Source organism: Rhinatrema bivittatum, chromosome 4, assembly GCF_901001135.1.
Source record: "Rhinatrema bivittatum chromosome 4, aRhiBiv1.1, whole genome shotgun sequence".
NCBI lineage: Eukaryota > Metazoa > Chordata > Amphibia > Gymnophiona > Rhinatrematidae > Rhinatrema > Rhinatrema bivittatum.
In genome coordinates, this window is record NC_042618.1 from 212,894,324 (window position 1) to 212,919,319 (window position 24,996).

The 24,996-nt window shown below is 43.4% G+C and overlaps 1 protein-coding gene across 1 annotated transcript; it reads right to left on the minus strand.

The window, feature by feature from the left end:
• Nucleotides 1-329: 329 nt before the first annotated feature.
• LOC115089381 (toll-like receptor 7) lies at nt 330-24,330 on the minus strand. Its single transcript, XM_029597473.1, has 2 exons — nt 24,175-24,330; nt 330-3,683 (listed from the first exon to the last, which is right to left on the minus strand). The coding sequence occupies exons 1-2, from the start codon at nt 24,328-24,330 to the stop codon at nt 522-524; spliced, it is 3,318 nt and encodes a 1,105-aa protein (XP_029453333.1). The 3' UTR covers nt 330-521.
• Between the last annotated feature and the right edge of the window lie 666 nt (nt 24,331-24,996).

Here is a 24,996-nt window from a genome sequence, read left to right on the forward strand (position 1 = left end):
TTCTTATATTCACAGAACCTACCTCCAAACAAAACCTCAAATGTCTGGGCTTTTAAGTAGAACCAGCTTCTAGCACAGAGTGATGCAGTCTCTATCAACATTAGTTGTGTTAAAATTGTACCATTTTCCTGAGGCCCTCCATTAGTCTTTCTACATTTTAGAAGCTTTCTCTTTCTTGTTTTCCTTGGACTTCCTCCTTACTCACATCAACTGGCTGCTTAGCTTGTTTATTTCAATGCACTTAATAAAATAATAATTGTTAATTGCAAACAAGAAATTACACTAAAGATACATAATTTAGCATTGTGCACTTTATAGTAGTTTCAAGCTGAAGGGCAGGTTTTGCATTATTTACAAAAATAAAACAACATTTTTAAAAAATATATATTTTTGCCTTTTTAAATGCATGCTATTAGCAATGAATATTCTAAAAATATGTCATCTTTTCCACTGGGCAAAAGATATAGATTTTTAAAGAAACTTGAAGTACAAAGTCATAATAACAATAGGAATCTTTGAATCTAGCTTGCTGTATGTACATGAGCCCTGTTTCCGTGGAATGAATCGTCACTAATTTCAATGCACTTTCTGAGGTGAGAATTATAATACTGCTGGCTATTTTGAGCCAGCAAGGTGTGCATGCTGTACCAGAAGAACGGATGAGCTTTAGGGTTGCTGGGCCAGTAAAGAACTGATCTCTGGCACAGTCTCTTCCGTGACAGAATGTACTGGGACATTTTCATCCCTTTATCCAGGATAACAAGAAGAACCACATCTACCTTCTCATCCAGGAGTCTCTGCTGAGTCAAGAAGAACACTTGCCTCAGAAGGCCACAAGCAAATCCATCACTGGTAAGGATAAAGATGGTCTTTTTGCTCTTGTATATTGCTTCATAAAGGTTTTCAATTTTTGATTTTCCAGGTATCCAGTCCCTTTCTTCTAAACAGAGTTTGAAATGTCTCCTTCCTCTTTCTTCCAGATGGACCACAAGCTCATTATAAACCCAGTCACTGACGGCACTGTCTTGCGTATCAAAGGCAATGAATGCATCATACTCATCATTGCACACAGTTGGGAGTTTAGAATAGCCTTTTATTATTACCGCCTGTAAGAAATGACTGGTGTACCAGATGTCCCAACCAAACAACTTCTTCAAGATAGGAAGAAGTGTGCCAAAGGTCACCATGAGTGCTGTGCAAATGAAAGTCAGGTGACCATAAACATCCTGGCAAGAATGAAAGTCTATGGCAATAAGAAATTCTCCATTTCTGGATTCTGGCAGCTTACATATCATATTAGTAGAAAGGTGTTTTATGTAGATGTGAGTGATCTTTAAAAAATTTAAGAACCAGTATGCATCACAGGAACATTGTAGTGGATTCCCCTCCACATTTAGCATCTCCAGGCTTTGCAGAAGCACATCAGAAAAACTACTTTCATCTATCAGCTTTATATGATTGTAGCTTAAAATGAGATGTTTCAGGGTGTAGAATTTGGAGAAGAAGACTCTATTTAGAGAACTGATTTGATTGTATTTCAAACTTAGAAATGTGAAGTTCCCACCAAAAGAAACAGATTCTGTAGGTAAATAATGTAATTTGTTATGACTAAGATCGAGCAGTTCCAAGTTGTTAAGATTCTGTATCTTATCCCACTGGAAAAAATGAAGTTGGTTGTGAGTAATGTACAATTTTTTCAAAATTTTGGGTAAAGTGTCAAAAACAACATCTGGTATGAAGCTGAGTCTGTTATGTGAAATGTCCAAGAATGTTAACCTAGGAAGATTTTTGAAAATGTTTACATAGGTGTCCCTTCCACTCCGCCACAAAATATCCAGCCTATTCCACCTGAAGATCAGAATCTCAAGTGAAGGGCTCCTTAGCTCTTTTGATATTCTCATGCCTATATGGTTGTGAGATAGGCAAAGAACTGTCAGAGAGGTTAGATTTTCAAGGAATTCAAATTTGTGTTGGAGGCCCTTGATCATAAAATGAAACTGGTTGTGAGTTAAGTATAATACCTCCAATTTTGGAAGCTCACTGAAGGCACCATTACAGTATAGATCAAACCTGTTGTGAGCCAGATCCAAGACTTTCAGTGATTTCAAATATGAAAACTGACTTCCATTCAAACGTTGGTTGATGTAATTATAGCTTATATTTAGGCATTCAATATTCTCTAACCCTTGGAAGTCATCCAGTTCAATGCTCTTTATATTATTAAATGATAAATCCAGGGTCTTTTTGTAATTTTTGCAAGAAAAAAATTTGAAATTAGATTTTTGTAGATTCTGCTTATGGTTATCGGTGTATTCCCAATGCCTTGGATATTCATCCAAAGTCAGGTCATGAGAAAGTCTCTGTGGAAAGATTTTGATGTCATCATATGATCTTCCCCAAGGCTGGGTGAATGTTAAGCTGTTTTCAGACAGGTCAATGTGAGTGAGTCCTTGATGACTAGAAAACATCGACAAGTGTACTTTTTCAATGAAATTTGTCCTAAAAGTGATTATTTCCAAGGTGGGAATACTTAGGAGAGGCTTAATTCCTTTGTCATCCAGATTTCTAAAAAAGTATCCATTGATAAAGACTCTTTTTAGAGATTGCATCTTGGCCACGTGTGGTGAAAGGGTCAACCTATCAAAGGTAATAAAAGGTTGATAATTATATTGGAGATTAAGATCCTCCACTTTGGTAAGTTTGGAGAAAAAGGTCCCATTCTCAATGGCAGAAGACAGAAAGTTGTCAGACAGATCTAGGTATCTTAAATTGAGTAAGCTATTGAAAAAACTGTCATTCAGATTATGTATGGAATTGCCCCGGAGGTTTAGGTGTGTAAGGTTTGTGAGGTGATGAAAAGCATCTGGGCTGAATTGTAATGCGGTGTTGTTTTGGCAGGGAAAGCAGGGCTGGGCAGCATGGTCACACCGCTGGCAATTCCATTGTAGGTCCAGAAACTTCAGACTCATGAGATTAGAGAAGTCCCTGCTCCTTATCTCCGAGATCTTGTTTTCTGCCAGGTCCAACTCCAACAGAGATGATGGAAGGCAACAAGGTACTGCAGTGAGGTTGTTGAATTTTAATGAGAGGAAGTTCAGGGACTTTGTGTCTTTGAAAACATCCCCCGTGAGTTTGAGTGAAGAGGTACATGGGTTGCGATAATAGCAGTTCATACCTAGATATAAACTCTTTAGCACAAAAAGCTTTGACAGATTCTGATGTCCCAACACAAGAATATTATTCAGCTCCAAATTGAGTTCCTGTAGATTAGAAGGCAGTAGTGGGATGGTTGTCAAGCTATTGGCTGCCAGGTTCAGATTCTGTAACTGCTGGAGTTTAACAAAAGCACCTTGGTTGATTGTTAACTTGCAGGGCTCTTTATCTGTCCGCAGTTTGCCAGGTTCACAGTTCCAACTTATATCAAGGAAATGTAGGTTTGGGACCCCAGAGAAGGTGTGACTGGCTATTTGCCTCAGATGGTTCTTTGATAAGTCTAGATTTGTCAGATTGGCAGATTGTATGTCAGGGATGTAAGTTAAGTTCCGTTGACTGCAGACCACCTTGGTGAAATTGAAGATATCATCACAAGGTATGAACCGAGGAAACAGGGCCAAAGCTGCTGGCAAACTGCTGATCAACACAAGCAGAAGCAGCCCCAGAAGAGGAATGCACTTTAGGAAAATCTGAAAAACACAAGAAAATTGAACTTTATAACTGTTCATTTAATTAAAAAGAAAAAAACAACATATGCATGTTATATGCAAGTAATTATTTGTTTTTTGTGTATTTCAAGTCCCTACAGAGTTTTCAGTTACAAATCCACAGTGCCATAGATGGCAAAATGGGAAGTTGAACATAAGAACATAAGAAATTGCCATGCTGGGTCAGACCAAGGGTCCATCAAGCCCAGCATCCTGTTTCCAACAGAGGCCAAACCAGGCCACAAGAACCTGGCAATTATCCAAACACTAAGAAGATCCCATGCTACTGATGCAATTAATAGCAGTGGCTATTCCCTAAGTAAACTTGATTAATAGCCGTTAATGGACTTCTCCTCCAAGAACTTATCCAAACCTTTTTTGAACCTAGCTACACTAAGGTGTAGATTTTATAAAAGTACGCTTGTGCGTACTTTGTTCGCGCACCAGGCGCAAACAAAAGTATGCCGGATTTCAATAGATACGCGCGTAGCCACGCGTATCTGTTAAAATCCGGGGTCAGCGCGCGCAAGGCTGCCCAAAATCAGCAGCCAGCGTGCGCCGAGCTGCGCAACGGGCCTCCATTCCCTCCGAGGCCGCTCCAAAATCGGAACAACCTCAGAGGGAACTTTCCTTCCACCCCCCCGCACCTTCCCCTCCCTTCCCCTACCTAACCCCCCCCCCCCCCCGGCCCTATCTAAACCCCCCCTAACTTTGTTGCACAAGTCACGCCTGCCTGAGGCAGGCGTAACTTGTGCGCGCCAGGCCAGCCGCCAGCGCGCCATGGTCCAGTCTGGGGGCTGGTCTAGAGGCTGCGGCCAGGCCCCTGGAACGCCCCCGATGACGTGCCGGCCGCGAAACGCCCCCCCCCCCCCGACATGCCCCTGACACGCCCCCCAGGAAAGCCCCGGGACTTACGCATGTCCCGGGGCTTTGCGCGCGCCGGCAGCCATTGCAAGATAGGCCCGGTGCGCGCAGGGGGGGTTGGGGTAGGTTTTCGGGGGTTACGCGTCTAACCTATGCGCGTAACCCTTCGAAAATCTACCCCTAACTGCACTAACCACATCCTCTGGCAACAAATTCCAGAGCTTTATTGTGCATTGAGTGAAAAAGAATTTTCTCCGATTAGTCTTAAATGTGCTACTTGCTAACTTCATGGAATACCCCCTAGTCCTTCTATTATTCGAAAGTGTAAATAACCGAGTCACATCTACTCGTTCAAGACCTCTCAGGATCTTAAAGACCTTTATCATATCCCCCCTCAGCCATCTCTTCTCCAAGCTGAACAGCCCTAACCTCTTCAGCCTTTCCTCATAGGGGAGCTGTTCCATCCCCTTTATCATTTTGATTGCTCTTCTCTGTACCTTCTCTATCGCAACTATATCTTTTTTGAGATGCGGCGACCAGAATTGTACACAGTATTCAAGATGTGGTCTCACCATGGAGAGATATAGAGACATTATGACATTTTCCGTTTTATTAACCATTCCCTTCCTAGTCATTCCTAACATTCTGTTTGCTTTTCTGACTGCTGCAGCACACTGACCTGACGATTTTAAAGTATTATCCACTATGACGCCTAGAACTTTTTCCTGGGTGGTAGCTCCTAATATGGAACCTAACATCGTGTAACTACAGCAAGGGTTGTTTTTCCCTATATGCATACCTTGCCCTTGTCCACATTAAATTTCATCTGCCATTTGGATGCCTGATCTTCTAGTCTTGCAAGGTCCTCCTGTAATGTATCACAGTCTGCTTGTGATTTAACTACTCTGAATAATTTTGTATCATCCGCAAATTTGATAACCTCACTCGTCATATTCTTTTCCAGATCATTTATATATATATATTGAAAAGCACCAGTCCAAGTACAGATCCCTGAGGCACTCCGCTGTTTACCCTTTTCCACTGAGAAAATTGACCATTTAAACCTACTCTCTGTTTCCTGTCTTTTAACCAGTTTGTAATCCACAAAAGGACATCGCCTCCTATGCCATGATTTTTTAGTTTTCGTAGAAGCCTCTCATGAGGGACTTTGTCAAATGCCTTCTGAAAATCCAAATACACTACATCTACCGGTTCACCTTTATCCACATCTTTATTAACCCCTTCAAAAAAATGAAGCAGATTTGTTAGGCAAGACTTCCCTTGGGTAAATCCGTGTTGACTGTGTTCCATTAAATCATGTCTTTCTATATGCTCTATGATTTTGATCTTGAGAATAGTTTCCACTATTTTTCCCAGTACTGAAGTTAGGCTCATTGGTCTATAGTTACCTGGATCGCCCCTGGAGCCTTTTTTAAATATTGGGGTTACATTGGCCACTCTCCAGTCTTCAGGTACAATGGATGATTTTAATGATAGGTTACAAATTTTAACTAATAGATCAGAAATCTCATTTTTTAGTTCCTTCAGTACCCTAGGATGCGTACCATCCAGTCCAGGTGATTTGCTACTCTTTAGTTTGTCAATCTGGCCTACTACATCTTCCAAGTTTCACAGTGATTTCGTTCAGTTCGTCTGACTCATCACCCCTGAAAACCATCTCCGGACCTGGTATCTCCCCAACATCCTCATTAGTAAACACGGAAGCAAAGAATTCATTTAGTCTTTCTGCAATGGCCTTATCTTCCCTAAGAGCCCCTTTAACCTCTCGGTCATCTAATGGTCCAACCAACTCCCTCACAGGTTTCTTGCTTTGGATATATTTTGCCTCTATGACCAACTTCATTTCAAATTGCTAGCATCAGTTCACAGACTACAACAGAAGGGGGTCATTAAAATAAATATTTAGATGGGAATTTTTGAACTGTACAGGCAGAGATAAATTGGAGTTTTATGTGCAGACTTTACATTTTCAAAGCAAACTTATATACATAAGTTCACTGTGAAAATGCTCACACAAAATAACCTGCACAAAATTAAACCTGTTTTTTTGCAAGGCGTAACTTGTGCAGGTTAACTTATGTGCATACTTTTGAAAATATAAAAGTATGGGAGTGATTTTCAAAAGGATTTACACACTTAAAAATGGGTTTTATACATAAAAGTGCACTTTAAAAGGTACATTTTAAAAGCTTAGCATGCACTGAAAGCGGGAGATGCCCGCAGAGAACTCTCTGCTGGCTACACTTAAAAACAGCAGGGTGAATAGGGAGGGTTTGCCTATAGGCAATGATAAACAGCTTCCCCAATTTCTCAAAGGTAATAGCTCTCTCTGTAGAGTTCTGGTCTACGGGTCTACCACCTTAGGGTCAACGGTTCATATCCTTCAACTAACCTTATGCATTTAGAAAATTCCTCTAAATTTCAAACTTCCAGCCTCTGCAATCAATTTCAGATCCTATTGTAATAACTGTATTTACACTTGTACACCCCCCCCCCCCCCACAAACAACCAAACCAAATATACGTGTATCCCAGCAAGCATTGTACAAACCCAGCTCAAGAATACAACTATAATCTTTCCCATTTTCACAAATTATATATAAGAACTGCAAACAGCAGGACAATATCCATTAGAGTATAATCCAAGAGTTAACATACACCCCACCAGTAACCAATGACCTCCCACTACGGTAGCTACCCAAATCCCCCAGACATATGTGTGTAAATTACATAGAGAACTAAATATGATCAGCCACTCCTGCCCCTATTATCATACTCACAGTTAAATCTTAAAATATCAAACATAATAAAACCAGCTTCCAAATACCACTACTGGCAACAACAAAAAATCTCAATCCCATAATGCTATAGCAATAACACTCAACCATGCGGTGCATATGCATCTCCTTGCAGGAAATTCACATACAGAAAAAATAATGCATATTTAAATTGTAAAATGAAACAAAACCCTTGAAAAGGAGTGGCCTTATTACCCCTCCTTAATCTGTGTGGGACCAGGCTAGATGCCTGGTCCACCTTAAATCCCATAGAGGGAGAGAGCTCTGTGGGTTGGACTCTGCTGGGTAGGCTAAGAGGCCTCAGCATCTCCAGGAGTGAATCCTGAATCCTCTGTGACAAGGTGTACAATATTATTAACTCTATGCTGAAAGTCTTGAATAACGTAGAAGCTGCATGAAGAAAGGCTGGAGTCAGTGCGTTTACTGCTTCCAGCCTCTGAAAATTACTTAGAACATGGTGTCAGTTTGTGGAATTCTGCTCTAAGCTTCACACAGGGAAAACCCAAGTCTCCAAGGGAGAAAAGAAAATAGTAAAGAAGAAGAAAAATATATTGGGTGTGTGAATCCTGCCCAAAGAATCAGTCTGGACAGAGGCAGTCTGTTGGAACACAGAGCACTGAGAGAGAACCTGAGGCTCTAAACAAGATACAGAGCACAGGAATACACAGAGCACTGAGAAATGTAAAAGACTGTGGCTCAGGCAGGAGCACAAAGATAAACAATGTAAAAGTTTTCTTCAGCACAGAGAGCTGTAATTTGGGGCCTGAAGGAAAAGGTAAAAACTTTTAAATGACTGCAAGTAAAGGACAAGCTCTGCTTGCATAGGCAGAGTTATAAGTGTTACGCCTACCGGTCGCAGCCGCAGCCGCCCCGGCCAACTCTCCAGCTTGCTGGCTCTCTCCCGGTCCTGACCGCACCTCCCAGGCTTCCCGATGCGGCCGCTGGGCCCTCCTTTCACCCGGGCTGTCTCGGGCCTTACTGCTGCGTTTCTCTGCCGACTCCAAAAAAACAGTGCATAAACTCACATTTTAGTAAAGATAATACAAGTAATAATGTAAACAAACAAAAAAAAAAAATTACACCCACAGTTACTCAAACCACTCATCAAAGTGAAAATGACAAGCAAAATGTCCAAAAAATACTCTAGAATGTCCATTAATAATAGCTAATCAGACTCTGACTTCAATCCAACTACAATCCATTGATGAACCACATACATTTCAGTCTTTACTTCTATAGCAGATCCAGAGCTCTTGATGAAAATTTCTAAATCCCTTGGATCTTCAGAATTTTTAGTAACAATGTTCACAGTCCCATGCATCCTAGTGAGGTAAAGTCCAAAACGAGGACCCATTGCTCCTAACAGCACTCTCAATCCCAGAAATCTTTTCCACCGCTGCAAAATAGCCTTGTGAAGATCAGAGAATATAAGAATCCTTTTTCCCTTCATACCATTGTGGTGCTATCAATGTAATCATCACAGCTGTTTGCTCTCTCTGCCTGCCTGTGTAACCTTTAATGTGACTTCCACATTCAGAAATACAAATAAAAGCAGGGTCCCTTTAACCTTCATCCTACCAACTGGGGTCCAATTGGACCCCACACACTAATGTGCTTCCACTAAATAACCACCAGAAATTATTTTCAGCCGCCATTTTAGAAATTTGTCACTTAGCCTACGGTAAGTCTGATTCAAATGTCATTCTAAACTATTCTACTTTATTCTTCCTACAGCAGCTATTTATTATTTGGGTTCTAAAAAGACCCCAGAATTTGCGATTTTCAATTAAGCAAGTTTAAAAATGTATAACTACTGATTCTTTGCATTTTCAATGATTCTTTGCTTTTTCAGTTAGTAAAAATGTCCACAAGAGGGTCTTCTAGGCAGAATTATGCTCGGTATTCTACTGCAGATGTTCTGAAAGCAATTTGAGGATAACAATGACTCTGATTTTGAAGATACAGACAATTCTGATGATGAGGTTGATCACATCTCAGAGCATTCGGAACACAGTGACACCGAATCTGGTTTTCCATATTGAAAGAAATAATAAGGCATGTTCAATGTCAATGATTTTCAAGATTAATCAACAAAACTGCAAGGGGTCCATTTGGACCCCAGTTGGTAAGATTGTGATGTAAAATATGTTGATAGGATGAAGGCTATGACTTCCACATATCTTGCAAATCATCACTAGGGATCTCCTGTCTGCCTGCGAGTTAGTTGCACAGCCAACAAGCAAAAGGACTGCAGTGGAAGTCATTTCCAGAGCTAACCAAGCTTAGCTATTCATAATGAAATTGAGGTTTTTTTGAAAATCTATCCAAAGTTAAAAATCTGTGTTTTATTAATTTTCCATATACAAAATTACTATCTGCTAACCAAATGTTTAAAAAATAATTGAAGGAGAATTTAGCATATGAAGAGAATAATTTACTATCTATATCTAAAATATTTTATTTAGCTAAGCAGAAAAACCTTGATAAAGATGATCAAGATAGACAGCTTTCTCTTCCAGGAAGCCCAGGTTTAACTACCTTTTCGGAAGAATCGTTAGATATTATTTCAAATAGTACTACTATGATTGTTTCATTTCATGCTGAATGGGATAAAGATCTGTTTTTTTTCTAAATACTTTAAAAATAGGGACGTTTCTTTTTGTGGGCCAAAGGTTTCTTTATTTTCTGATGTCTCCCATCCTTCTCAAGCTTGTAGGAGACATTTCCTTTTATTGAAAAGTAAAGTGATTGCCCTTGGAGCATCTTTCTTTTTAAAGTTTCCATGTAAATGATTTTTTATTTTTCAATCAAATAAGTTTATGTTTACAGATCCTTTGCATTTGGAAACTTTTATTGTGAATAAAAATGCTGAGCAAGGGTTGGAAGTTTAATATATTGGGGGAGGTTAAATACATTAATAAATAAATATGTCAGGTATATCTCATCTATGTGTTGGGGATCCGTAGGAGGGAATGCTAGGGAGCGCTTCCAATCCCTGGGAGAAGTGTGCCCTTGGGCCATGGCGAACCAGGAGAGGAGCTCCAAGGAAGCGCCGAGGCAGGTGAGACAAAGTCCCATCTGGGCTAGGACTGGAAGCCCAGGCCCCCGCTGACCTGCACAACCTTGGTGAGCCAACCATGCAAGGTTGGTCTCTGAGTGGTCCTCTGACCACTCCGAGCCCTTTCAGACCTGCCGCTGGGAACGGCAAAAGTGGCAGGCTGGACAGGAGACAAGGGCGGATGGAGACTCTGGGATTGAAGACTCAGACTAGGAGACTTGGAACGTAGACTCGGACTAGGAGACTTGGAAAGTAGACCCAGACGTGGAGACTTGGAAGATAGACTCAGACAAAGAACAAGCAAAGTCCCTCAGGTGCCCAACACAGCCCGGGGGCTGGTTGCAGACCACAGTGCCCCTATGCGCCCTACACAGCTGGACAGCTGGTCGCAGACCACAATAGGAGTGGGACAAGCTCAGGATGTCTCACAGCACAGGAACGAAGTAACCCCTTGGATCCTCTGGAGTCGGAACAGGATACAGACTTAGGATAAAACTTGGAACTTGGAAACCGGAACTTGGACTTAAAAGCAAGGAACCTCCGGAGGCACGGGTTATTCAGGACCTGGAGCATCAGGACTTGGATCAAGGGACATCAAGACTGGAACACAGAACCTCAGGGCTTTGGAACACAGAACATCAGGACTTGAACATCAGGACTGGAATATGGATCATCAGGACTTGAACATCAGGAATGGACTCACGGAACATCTGGACTAGAACTTGGACATCAGGATTGGAACTCGGACATCAGGACTGGAACATCAAAGACAAGGAGGACAAGGAACGGAATGCCTTGAAGAAGAGGAGGAGGAGGACGTCATTGGAGGCTTCTGGACCAGAGAGCTGGAACAGGATCCAGGAGCAGTCCAACTCCTGAACTGGCTCCTTGCGAATGCAAGGATGAAGTGGAAGCAGGGCCCTTAAGTAGGGCTGAAAATGAAGAGATGCCCTGGGAGGAGTTCAGGTGGGGCCCAGGGCATATCCGGCCACGGGCCCTTTAAATCTGGCTGAGGGACGCGGCCTCGCCCCTTAGAAGGAAGGGGCAGGATCTTGGACAACGGCCATGCTGCCGTTGGTGCTGAGGAGCAGGACTGGGCCGAAGAACAGGCCCAGACGAGGGAGGTGATCTCTGAGCCGCGAAGAGGAAGCTGCAGGCGGCTCCATGCTGCAGGGGAGCCTGAGGACTGCGGCCTCTAGGCCGCGAAGCAAAGATGGCGGTGGCTTCTGAGCCACGAAGATGGCCTAGTCGGTGGCGTCCTGCTGCGGGAGAGCATGGTGGCAAGGCCCACCGTGCAGGAGTAGCAAGTGGGCGGTCTCCTGACCATGTGGGATGGAGAGCAGCAGCGTCAGGGAATCGTGCCAACACAAGGGGAGAGGTAAGAGGCCTCCCTTGGCTCAGCCGTGGGAGGAATCACAACAGCACCCCAGCTGTGGCACTTGTGCAAGGAACTGATCTGTTGAAGGGGATTGCCCAGATGACTATGAAGATGAAGTTCCCTTTAGGACTAAATCAAGAGCCGCTTAAGGTGGATGGAGCTTCAAGAGACCAGGCTCGAAGACAGCAGAGGATTTCAATGGGTACGCAGTGAATCCCCACAGATGGAAGGTCAAATGCAGGCGATGGTGAACATCCCTGCAGAAGTAAGTCTCTGGTGGAAGACACAGGAGTTGGCGAATACTCAGTGACCTCATAGAGCCATACGGAAGGCTTTCTGGGGTGATGGACTGAAGATAACCACATGGGTTCTCAAGGATTCAAGGATGGAAAGGTTGAATTGCCATGGTTCTCTCAGAAGACAGGGTCCCATCAGGAGAATGAATAGCACAGCAATGCAGGCATACTGGACCATTGGAAGGTGGTAGTGCAGTTCTTAGCTTGGCAGTGAGGTGTAATGAATCTCCGTGAGGAGTTAGCAATCTGTTATTAAAGCTCTGTGTTAGAGCTGGGAGTAGCAATCTGTTATTAGTCTGCTGTCTGATGGGAGGAGCAAACAGATAATAGCAAACTATGCAGAAACTACTAGGGTTTAGCAATCTCTGTTATAGTTGTGGGTGGATCCCTGGGCCGGTGGCAGATGACCACGCCCCCGGGAGGATATCCCGAGAGGGACCACCGGCTAGGCTTGAGTATAGAGACAGACACACATTAGTTCTTATATTAAACAGGTTTTTGAAACCACCAGAGGTGGCAGTAATGAGCTGATATGCCCGGTAGGGCTGTAGTCCCTCAGGTACTGGAACAGCGATCCAGGATGGCTGAGCTGTTGAGAAACTTGAGAAAAGTGAGTAGGCAGAGTTCATGAACAGAACGAGATGACAAAACTCACATAAGGTCTCAAGGAAGCTCAGGAGCTGGAAAGGTTTAGGCCCTGGAGGAGCGAGTACCTGGTTCCAGGGAAAGCTCTGAGAGAGCAGTGGTAATTCACAATTGTTTGTAGCAGCGATAGCTTCCAAGCAGTAGAGAATCTTCAGAGTGACCAGGAACATGGGCCCTCGAGGAGCAAGTACCAGTTCCTATCTGTAATCTGAAAGTAAAGAAAAGAGCGAGGCCCCCAAGGAGTGAGTACCCCTGGTAAGTCCAAGGAGGCAGAGTAGCTTGGGGGGAGTAGTCTGTAGGTAGCGAGACACATTCCCAATCTAACCCCTTGCTAACTCCGTTAGATAGCAAAATAGAGACCTTTAAATATTGGAAGCGGATGACGTCATCTCAGGGGGACGCCCCTGAGGTTCGCGCCCTTGCTGGTACTTCAATCAGAGCACGCGCCCTAAGTCTTCAGGCAACATGGTGGATCTGCAACGTCGAGCCGGTCCGGGGACGCCAGAGGGAGACAGCATGGAGACGCCGTGGGAGCCAGCCATCCATCAGACCCGGAGGGAGTCGCCACAGAGGTAAAGAGGGCGGAGTGAGGGCGTTGAGCAGCGAGGGTCACAACATGAGGCTGTACAGCAGAGCGGATGGCGGAGAATCAGGATCTTCCAATCCTGCTTGTGGATGCTTGAAAAGCTGCATGAAGGACCCTGGAGGACCCATGGTGGCGAGTTCTGGATGGAGGATAGCTTGCGATGGTGACCCTGGGTAGAATCCACTTGCACGAAGCAAGGGCTGGGTTAGCTGTGTATTCAAGGTGATTCGCTGAATAGAGGGTCATAAGACCAGTGAGCCTGACTTCAATGCTGGGAAAAATAGTGGAAACTATTTCAAAGATCAAAAATCACAGAGCAAATAGAATTCTAGATATGGTTTAATGGAACACAGCATGGATTTACCCAAGGAAAGTCTTGCCTCACAAATCTGCTTCATTTTTTTGAAGGATTTAATAAACATGTGGATAAAGGTAAACCGGTAGATGTAGTGTATTTGGATTTTAGGAAGGCATTTGACAAAGTCCTTCATGAGAGGCTTCTAAGAAAACTAAAATGTCATGGGATAGGAGGCAATAACCTTTTCTGGTTTACAAACTGGTTGAAAGACAGGAAACAGAGAGTAGGATTAAATGGTCAGTTTTTTTCAGTGGAAAAGGATAAACAGTAAAGTGCTTCAGGGATCTGTACTTGGATAGGTGCTTTTTAATATATTTATAAATGATCTGGAAAGGAATTCGACGAGTGAGGTAATCAAATTTGCAGATGATAAAAAATTATTCCAAGTAGTTAAATCACAAGCAGACTGTGATAAATTCAATTGCAGGAGGACCTTGCAAGACTGGAAGATTGGGCATCCAAATGGCAGATGAAATTTAATGTGGACAAGTGCAAGGTGACGCATACAGGAAAAAATAACCCATGTTGTAGTTACACAATGCTCGGTTCCATATTAGGATCTAGTACATAGGAAAACGATCTAGGCGTCACAGTGGATAATACATTGAAATCATTGGCATTCAGCAAAGCACACAGAATGTTAGGAATTATTAGGAAGGGAATGGTGAATAAAACGGAAAATGTCACAATGCCTCTGTATCTCTCCATGGTGAGATCGAACCTTCAATATTGTGTACAATTCTGGTTGCCGCATCTCACAAAAATATATAATTGCACTGGAGACGATACAGGGAAGGGTGGCCAAAATGTTAAAGGGGATGGAAATGCTCCCCTAAGAGGAAAGACTAAAGAGATTAGGGCTATTCAGCTTGGAGAAGAGATGGTAGAGGGAGGATATGATAGAGGTATTTAAAATCATGAGAAGTCTAGAATGGATAAATGTGAATTGGTTATTTACTCTTTTGGATAATAGAAGGATTAAGGGGCACTCCATGAAGTTAGCAAGTAGCACATTTAAAACTAATCAGAGAAAATTCTTTTTCACACAATGCACAATTAAGCTCTGGAATTTGATGTCAGAGATGTAGTTAGTAAAGTTAGTGTAGCTTTAAAAAGGTTTGGATAAGTTCTTGGAGAAGTCCACTGACTGTTATTAATCAAGTTAATTTAGGGATTAGCCACTGCTATTATTGGCATCAGTAGCATGAGATCTACTTAGTGTTGTACTTGCCAGGTACTTGTAGCCAGGATTGGCCACTGTTGGAAACAGGATGCTGGGCTTGATGGACCCTTAGTCTGACCCATTCTGGCATGTTTTTATGATCTTATTTCATTTTGGTTTGTTTTTTATTTCATTTTGGACAAATGAAAAAACAACAACAACAACAACAAAAATTAAAAACAAAAAAAGCACATTTTTCTAGTGCACATCCCTACCAGATATCTTGGTTCTGTTTGGTATAAACATTTGAAAATTAAAGATAAAATCATATATTTTACCCGCTACTCCAAAAGTAAGCAGTGCAACTCCTTCAGAACAGGTAAAATAAGATCACCAGATCTAGCAGCTGTGTTCTGAAGGAGTTGTAAATGCTTGGATTTTCAGGTGGCAGCTGAGGTTACTAAAATCTGTATGTGGGTTGAATTCACGCTATATTATACAGATGCCATTTGAAGGAAGTTTCACTCTAAGGAAATTTCATTTAATGCTTATGCCTGCAGATAAGTTTAGATGTGCTGTGATATATATCATAAGCTCAAATGAACTGTGACAGATGTTTTAGATCTTATGTCCCCCTGAAATAGCAATTAAGGGACCCTTCTGGGAGTATTATTATTGATCTATAGGAAGTTTTCTGGAATTGAATATTTTTTATGCGATTGGAGTCACAGAGACTTTTTCATGTTCATGAATAATTTTTTGGAGGTTTTTTTTAAAGGGTTTTTTTTACAGTGTGTAATGGTTATATATATATATTTTTTTTTCTCCTGCCGCTAAGACAAATTTTGTCTGTAGATCGAACTCACAATTTTTCACTCAGTTTTAGGTTTGCAAGTTTTGTTTAGTGTTTTTATGGAATTTCTTTTTTTAGGAACTGTTATTTGGAAGTTACCTTATTATATTTTTTAGGTATAATCCCTTTGGGTGGGCCTTAATTAGCCCTTTGTTTTTTGTCTCCAAAATATTAGGCAGATCCATAAATGGATGCTTTTTACTTCAAATCCATAGTGCTTCACATTTAGATGGTTGAATTTTAATTTATGATCTCCCCACCATTCTGCCACTTTCTTTTATTTCAGTCAGAAACAGAGAAAATAACGGCAGATAAAGGCCATGAGGAGTGAAACCACACTATTGAATATAGCTGGCTATCTTAAAATTAGCCAGCTAACTATGGAGGTCATTTTCTAAACCCTTATCGCATGCGAAAAGGGCCTTTTCGCATGCGATATGATGCAAATTAGGGGGAGGGGAGGAGTCGGGACAGGGAGGGGAGGAGTCGGCGGTGTTTTCAGTGCTGGCGATAATGTTTCTAGATTATCGTCGGCAGTAGTGCGCCGAATAGCACTACTGTCGGTGCGAAAGCCTGCAGCCGGCGCACCGCAGTGGTGCGAAGGCTGTGGGCTTTCACAGGTCCGCCCCCCCCGTTTGCCCCCCGCCTCCCATTTTCGCAGGGTTCATCATTCTGCGTTGAATGATGAATCCTGGCCTATAGTTACCTAGCTTTAAGACAGTTCTTTGGCACAACCAGATTTAGCCAGCTAAGTCATCCGGCTAACTCTGAATATCGGAGTTAGCTGGCTAACTTAACCGGCTAACTCAACTCCTACCAGTTACGCCCCTAATTTATCCGGCTAAATTCTAGCTGGTTATCTTAATAGCCAGCTAAAATTTAGCTGGATAAGTGCCCAAATATTAATTTAGCTGGCTAACTTCTGAGTAGTCCGGGTCCATAGCAGGGGTCAGTACCAGGCAAGCAAACAAAGGACCGGGGCAGGGCAAGGCTGGAAGTAAGGTAAGGTGGAGAGGTCGAAGCAGGCAGGCTGGACAAGGCCAGGCAGGCTGGAGAAGGCCAGGCAGGCTGGATGAAGCAAAGGCAGGATCAGGAACACTTCAGGAGAGCAGCTCACACTGCAAACACAGCAGGACCTGTTGCTGAGGTGATGAGTTGCTGAGGAGCCTGTCCTTAAGTAGCCCGACAGAGCTGACATCATCAGGAGACGCCAATTCAGAATTCCCGCCAAGAGGCACCACACTGTGCATGCACGCGCCTAAAGAAGCCCTCAGGGCACAGCACAGTGGCCGTATCGGTAGTGTGGGAGGCCTGAAAGTGGGTCGCGGTTGACACCATTCCTGTTGTGTGGGGTCAGACAAGGCGCCTGGGGGTGAGTGCTGCCAGTCACGGGATGACTCTAGGACTGGAAAATGCTACAACTTTTTTTTTTTTTTTTAAATTCTTTATTTATCAGTTTTCAAAATACAAACAGAAGTAAAATAAGTTTACATTACATATGTTCATATAATCTCGTATCCTTAATGGGTAATAAGAAGAAAACAGTTACCGTGCAAACTAACATTAACTACCTTAACTAATAACATTATCATAAAGAAATGAAAGGATCGAAGGATTTATTGGAACACTTCAATACAAATAAAAAACCAAAAAGAAAAATAAGGAGGTAATATCAGCCTATCTTCCTTTTTATCACCTGAAATAGTTAGGTGGTACTAGTCTCACTCTTACGGCCATCCAAAAACCTCCGTAGTTGTGATGGTTCATAAAAAATATATCTATTACTAACAATTTTCATCAAACATTAACATGGATATCTAATGTTTATTTGAGCACCTAGTAATCTTGCTTCCTGACTCATTTCCACAAATAACTTCCTATGAGTTTGTGTTTCTCTCATTATATCTGGATATATCCAGACTTTTTGTCCCAAATATAGCTTATTTCGATTTCGGAGGAACAATCTTAGAATTAAATACCCTCATGTCCCACCTCTGCTTCCGATTCCTCTTCGGCCATTTGCCGCGTTCCTCGGACTGAGTTCTGGGGGGTTACCTTGAAACGGAGGGGAGGGGATTTCAGGTGCTCCCGGGCTCAATGAGATTTGATTGCCATGAGGGACAGGTTATGTTCCATATCTGCACCTTCTGCGGACCTTTCTCCCGGTGCAGAGGCTGTTGCCGGCGCAAAATACCTCTCAATCAACGGTTGCGAAGGGGAAGTGACTACTGGGGCAGAGGACTCGAGTCTCACTCGACCCTTCCTCTTTGTATGCGGCATTGTTTAAATGAGGAAAAACTCAAAATTGAGAATATTACCAGAGCCGGCCTCTCCTTCACGCTCTTATCCTTCAATCCTTTCTTGGAGGTTACAGAGGAGTGTAGTTTTAGTCCCAGTGTTTCCTGCTGTGGTGAAGGAGGTCAAGCCTCGCGCCCCTTCGGCACACGCCAGTGGCAGCGTCAAGCCACAGAAGGGGCCGGCTTTAAGGACCTCGCCGGTCCCCGATTGATGACATCACACAGGAGGGACCGCAAACGCCCCGTTGGGGCCGGGAATCAGTCCTCACCCCTGGAGAATGCGTCTGGCAGTTCTTTTCTCTCCTTTTGCTTCTCCTTCACCTCCAAAATGTTACAACTTTATGATGAAAAGTGTTTACCATTTTATGAAAAACTTCTATGTATAGTCTCTCAATGTGGTTGGAAGGAGTATAGTAAACTTGCACAGTTTGCAGTTGGACTTTCCACTCTTTAAAATAAAAAGCAACTTTTCTGTGTACTAATTATTGTACCCACATTTTCCTCATTTGACCAACAATACAATGTACACTTGATAATGGCGGCTCAGAACTGAACTCTCTCCCACAGTACCAAATTGCTCTCGAGCCTCTGAAACAGGCAGAGCCCCGCCAAAACGCTGGCAGTGTCGGGCACACTAGGAGAGTGCGGGTACAGCACAGTGAGTACATAGAAAAGCCGCTATTCATTTGAAAAAAGTGGAAGTTCAACTGTAAACTGATTTGTTTTCCCGCACTCATCTTAATTATATCGAGAGACCGTTCAAGAGACTGCACGTTTTATTTTTGGGCAAATGAGGAAAATGTAGGTACAATACCTGGGCACGTGATAGACTATGTAAATGAAGGGGGTCACATCAAAGTGGAGGTGCTAGGGACAAATGTGCGCTGCTATGGCCTCCATATTTTCTGCTTTTCTGGCCTCCAGTATTTTCTGCTTTTCTGTTCACTTTTTTGGGCTGCTCAGAAATTAATGCCTGCTCAGGGCAGGCATTAATTTCTAAGCGTAAAAATGTGCGGATCGGGTTCCCTTTTTTTTTTTTTTTTTTATCTCAGGCGAATAGCTAATAGCCTCATCAACATGCATTTGCATGTGATCAGCGCTATTTGGGCCGGATTTTAAAAGGGTTACGCGCATAAGGTACGGTCGTAACCCTTTAAAAAAACCCCTGCGCGTGCCACCGAGCCTATTTTGCATAGGCTCGGTGGCGCGCGTAAGTCCCGGGGCTTGCAAAAAGGGGCGGTCGGGGGCGTGGCCAGGGGGCGCGGTTTTGGAGCGGGGGCATGTTCAGGGGTGTGTGGGCGGTCCGGGGGCGTGGTCGAGTGCCCCGACACAGTGGCCTGTGTCGGGGCCTGCCGCGCTGGCGCGTGTAAGTTACTACTGCCCGGAAGCAGTAGTAACTTTTCAGATAAAGGTGGGGGAGGGGGGTGTAGATAGAGCCAGGGGGTTGGTTAGGTAGGTGAAGGGAGGGGAAGGTGTGGGAGGGTGGAAGGAAAGTTCCCGCCGAGGCCGCTCCGATTTCAGAGCAGCCTCGGAGGGAACGGGCAGCGTGCACAGGGCTCGGCGCGCACAAGTTGCACAAATGTGCACCCCCTTGCGCGCGCTGACCCCGGATTTTTATAAGATATGCGCGGCTACGCGCGTATCTTATGAAATCCGGCGTACTTTTGTTCGCGCCTGATGGGCGAACAAAAGTACGGGCGCGCGCTGTGTTTTAAAATGTACCCCTTAGTTTGGCGGGGGGTTGGAAGCACGTTTTGGATGCTCTAATCCCCTTATGGTATAAGGGGTTGTGGACATGCGTCCAAAACGAACGTCCAACCACGGGTTAAACAGTGCGTACTGCTGAGCGCTCTGTATTGTATGGGCCTGTTTGTGTGTCACAGATTTAGCTGCCTCAAGAATGTAAGCAACCGGTACCAGGGTTAGCAGTGCCCTGGAAGCTTGAAGGAGAAGTTGCTGCTACATCAAGATTTGAGTCGGGGCACTGATTAATCCCATTCATGTTGTGGAATGTTAATCATGTTCAGGAGATAAACGTTTTATTTTTGCCTTATGTGCATGTATGTTATCAATAGGCAGAAAATTTACAACTGGTCTATAACATGTTGTCTTTCAGTATTAAAGTGGGAATGTTTTTGATTTATGGTTAGGAACCTTCATTTTCTGTTTTTATTTTATTTTCCCTGGGAATATCACAGTTATAACAAAAAAGAAATCAGTGGAAAAATTACCTTTCTATTGATTTTTTTTTCTCCTGCTTTGTTATAACAAAGTCATCTTTCCAAGGAAAATTACTTCCAAAATAAATAGGTCAGCAAATGTTTTAATCACAATTTTGATCATTTTTGAAAGCATGCAACAAGGAGCATTACTAATATTGTAGTTTGATATAAATTTTGATTATAGTACTATCTGATACATACATATTTTTTTTCCATTTTTTGAAGTACTTTAAATTTGTTGCCCCTCTGTTTTCCATGTTTTAACTTAGTCATTCTCTAATGTGGCTTCTGGAGTTCTGGGATGTGGGTTGTGAAGTGATATCCCATTTTGATTAGGTATAGCAAAAGTACGGAGCAAGACATGGGGGTTAAGGACCTCATTCACTGAAACCTCACTTTATACCCCTTAACCTTACTTAACCTCACTTTATACCACTTTCCCCCTTCCCCTGTCCTTATACCCTTCCTTTTTCCCTTTTACCCCTTTTATTTACCCCCTCCACTATCCTTTAAATCTTACTTTTCCCTATAGCAACCCTGCTAATCTATATATAGTTGCCTTTCTGAATGCATAATTTGTAATGTCATATATAGTGTCTCCAGTATGTACTAGTTAAAGATAATGTATATTACTGTATATATTACTTTTTGGAGTGTAAAATTTATATACGGTTATCAACAGTGAATAAGGTTATACACAGTCCCTTACTGAGTGTATAATTTGCAATGCTACTTATTATGTTCTTCTGTTGTTTTCCATCAGGTACTGTTCCTTTTCTCCTCTTCCTGTTTTTCCCTCTCTTCCTATCTGCTCCCTCTCCCCCCACCCTGGTTTTTTGTAATTTTCTCCTTCAGTTATATTGTAAACCGGCATGATGTACCCACGAATGTCAATATATAAAGCTAATAAATTAGGATTTGGAAATTCTTCTGTCTTGCGGCATAAGAAATATTATAGATTGATAGAGCTTACCATGAATGATGAGTCAGGGCAGCGACAGATGATGTATGTCTAATTCCTGGCCTCTGTATAATTGCCAGTATGTTCAGGACCTCTAGAACCCTCAGCTCCTTATCCCTGAAGGGATGTAACTATCTCCACGGCATCTTCCCTGTGCACACCGAGCCAGAATGTCTGGGTGTACACTGGGTGTGCATGTGTATGTATGCTGTGAGAGTGCATTTCCAGCAGATCGCAAAGGCACAATCAAGGAGAACAGGAAGCGCACAATTACAAATAGCTTCCTCCACAGAGCAAGAATGACATTGGACTTTCATTTCTGTAATTTAATCATGCTGCAGGAGTCTAGCAATCCAGAAAGGCAGCTGATGAGACATCTCATGCTCCTCATCTTATTCATTATCGGTCTTCTCCATGCTTCACGCGCCTCTCAAAACACCCTGTCTCCTGTTCATTGGCGCAAGTTCCCCAGCTCTCCTATACCTCCCTGATTCTCATCTCTTTTGTTCATTGCTGCAGACTCTCTGTGACTTGGAAACTTTCTCTATTTCCTTATCTTGACCTTTTCTTTCCTCTTTTTTCTCTCTCTTTCTTTAATCACGCATTCTATTTTTCTGCCTATTTGCTTTCTGTTTATCTTTTCTCCTCTCCACAGTAATATAGTGAATGACGGCAGATGAAAACCAAAAAGGTCATCTTCTCTGCTCAGCAAGTTTTCTTTTAATTTTATTTTTTTAAGGGTAATAGCAACTGCCGCTCCGTGCAGGCTACCCCCATGCAGAAACATACACTTTAGATGAAATAGTAAAGTTACCCCATTTGTTCATATCCATTTTCTAGCCAGCAGGGATCCTCTGCGTTTATCCCATGCCCTTTTAGAATTCTATTACCGTTCTCATCTTCACCACCTTTTCTGGGAGGGCATTCAATGTATCCATCACCCTTTCCACTTCATTTCCTTATCTCAGTACTGGGTTCCCTGCTCTGCCTATGACGCCTCAGTCTGGCTATCTCAAACAGTCAAATGTTGATGACAAAGAGTTCGGCTGTGCACCCGCAGGGTCATGAGTGAAGTGAAGTGCCCAGGAGGAATTACATCTGCGGTGTGGCTTTCTCAACCCAGAATGATTATCTGGCTTGTGAGGAGGAGAAATCTGAGCATGACCTACAGGGCACGGCCCAGAGAGACTCTCTTTTGGCACTGGGGTTCATTACCAGTCGTGCCTTTAGTTTAACTCCTTTAGCTAGGGAGAGAGAGGTGGAGAAAGCGGGGAGGCACCATTCAGTACAGCCCCTTCTTTTGAGGGTGCTGGAATGGCCGTTCCCCTGGTAAGGAAATAAGAGCCGCTTGCAGCAGTACAAGGGAACACAATGAATGCAGTTTGGTTTTGAAGTTAGAGAAGGTGTAGGGGAGTTTCCTTTTTTGGATTTTGGGCCTTATCTAAGGACACTCAGGCAAACCCTGACCTGTGGTTCCCTGAGTAAGGTTGGGTATCTGCTCTTCCAGTCCACTTACTGGCTGTTAGGGGCTTTATACAGAGTTGTTTTGGGCTTTCACTAACCTTTCTTGGTAAGAAGCCTGTGATTGGATGACAAACTTCGTCTATGTATTGTTTTCTGAATGGAATGTATACTTCCTTTCCTTTTCTATTGGTTGTCAGTTTGACTTAAAATTGTAAAATGTTGGAAAATAAAAGTTAAAAAAAGAAGCCTGGAGAGATCATGGGGAAATGTCTCTCCCTTGGGGGGCTCAGGATAGGGTCTGCTCCTCTGCAACCTCCTGGAGACCAAAGGTTGGGTGGTGACCCACTGCACAGGTCTTCTGGTGTTTAGGCTCAGTTTGGGAAAGAGATTTCTGGTCGCAAGACCAGGCAGAAAAGCTTTGCTGTCCCCTTCCTACCCTGACTGGAGAAACACTGAGAGCTGTGTTTTCTGTGTGGATCTCTTCCATCTTGCGATTCAGAGACAGTTTGATTGAGACCTTGGAGAACTGAGAGTAAGACCAATTTGAGACCTAGTGGAGGTCTCCACTTGGAGTCTTCACCCCTAAGAGCGAGGAAATTTGGACGTTCTGTGCAGAGACTGTTACCAGTTTTTTACAGCTTGGAGGATACCCTGTCCACTTGGGAACGTGATTTGTCCATGCCCTGGAGAGTGAGTGTTTTACCTTGTCCTGATACTAAGAGCCTTGCACAGATAAAGGAAGTACTGTAAATGGGAAAAGATCTGCTGTGGGGTTAAGAACAGATTTTGATCTGTGCCATTAATTCATCTGATTCACCTTCAGTAAAGTACTTATTTTGGACACTCAAGACATAGTCTCTTGTGTGTCATTGGCATTAACAGCATTCACAGCAGTAAAAGATCTACACCTCTCCCAGGGAATCAAGTTATACAGGCACCCCTGTCACTCCGGGCCTTGAAGGAGAAATTCCTTCCCCCACTAACAAAGAACTCGGGCCCTGAGGAAAAGAGACGTGCCACCATTACGCAAGTAATTTGCTTATTGGACTGTATCCACTATTCAGCTCAAGATTCTACTATAGTTTTCTGCTGTCTTGTCGTTTGGATTTACAAATAAAATGTATTATTTTTGGAACCGACTAATGGTGTGGACCTTGGATTTTATTGTGTGGTAAATCTTCCCTTGGGCCTCCCAGAGACAGTTTGGTCCACAATTGGCGATCCCTGGTGGACGTTATCTGTTCCCAGGGCTACAGAATGGCTCTCACCTCCCTCTGCAGTCTCTGAAGGTGACCCCGGGAAAGGGAGGGGGGGGAGGGGTTTACATAAGTTTGTACCTTCCTTCTCACGCTCTCTACCTGCAACCTTTCCATTTTCTCGCTCTTTCTCTCTCCAGACCATACCACTCTCTTTTCCCATAACCTTCCTACCTTCCTCCCCCCCAACAAACTTCCCACTCTCTGTCACCCCACCACAATCTTCTCACTCTCTCTCCCCCCTGTTCCCCTTACCAGCAGTGCGGAGCTCACATCTGCACAGGTTGGCAGGCTGGGCACTTCTCCAGTCATTCTCCATCCTTTGAGCAGGTACCACAGGGCAGCAGCAGGCAACTGAGAAGAACTGTATTGTCTAGTCCCCCGGTCCTTCATGGTGTTTGCATCGCACATTCTGCATATGTACTCCCATGCTCTCACCTGAGCCACAGGCAAGCAGGAAGCGGCGTTAGGCCCCCAATTGCTGAGCACAAATTATTGGTGCTTCATGGGACTCTCAGGCCTGGATTTGAAAATAGGCCTGTGCTTACAGTGGAAAAAATCTGAGAGGCAGCAGGCTGGCTGAAGATTTGCTGATTTAAGTTGAGCTGAATCTCACGTTGCAGAAAAAAAACCCCTCTTCTTGCTGCTCCAGCCCTGCACTCCCAAGCAGTGCAAATGTAACATGAGGGGAGGGAGCTAAAGCTGGAGCAGACAGCAAAGCAAAAAAGAGCACCTTTGCTCCCTAATCCAACCCCTCCTCTCCTGTCATTCATGGACAGGAGGGAAGAGGGTGGGTCTGGAACAGACAAAGCAAAGATGGATCATTATGAGGAAGATAGGAAGGGCTGAATCATTGGGGGGTGAGGAAAGGGGCTGAGAATTGATTGGTTGGGGTACATGAGTTTATATGTGAGAGGGAGAGAGCAATGGGGGCAGTGTTTGTGTGTGTGGGAGAGAGGAGATTGGTGCTAGATATATGTGTGTATATCAGATTGGATGGGAGTTTAGAAAGTGGATGAGGATGCAAAAAGGAGCAAAACTGGAGATTGGTAGGGAGACCTTCTTGCTCCATCCCCT

What these genes read in the sequence shown, in the direction of transcription:
- LOC115089381 (XM_029597473.1), bottom strand. Translation starts at nt 24,330, where the DNA reads ATGTGCGATGCAAACACCATGAAGGACCGGGGGACTAGACAATACAGT. An exon ending in ATGTGAGCTCCGCACTGCTG is followed by an intron (nt 3,684 to 24,174) that starts GTAAGGGGAACA and finishes TGTGTTTTTCAG; the next exon opens with ATTTTCCTAAAGTGCATTCC.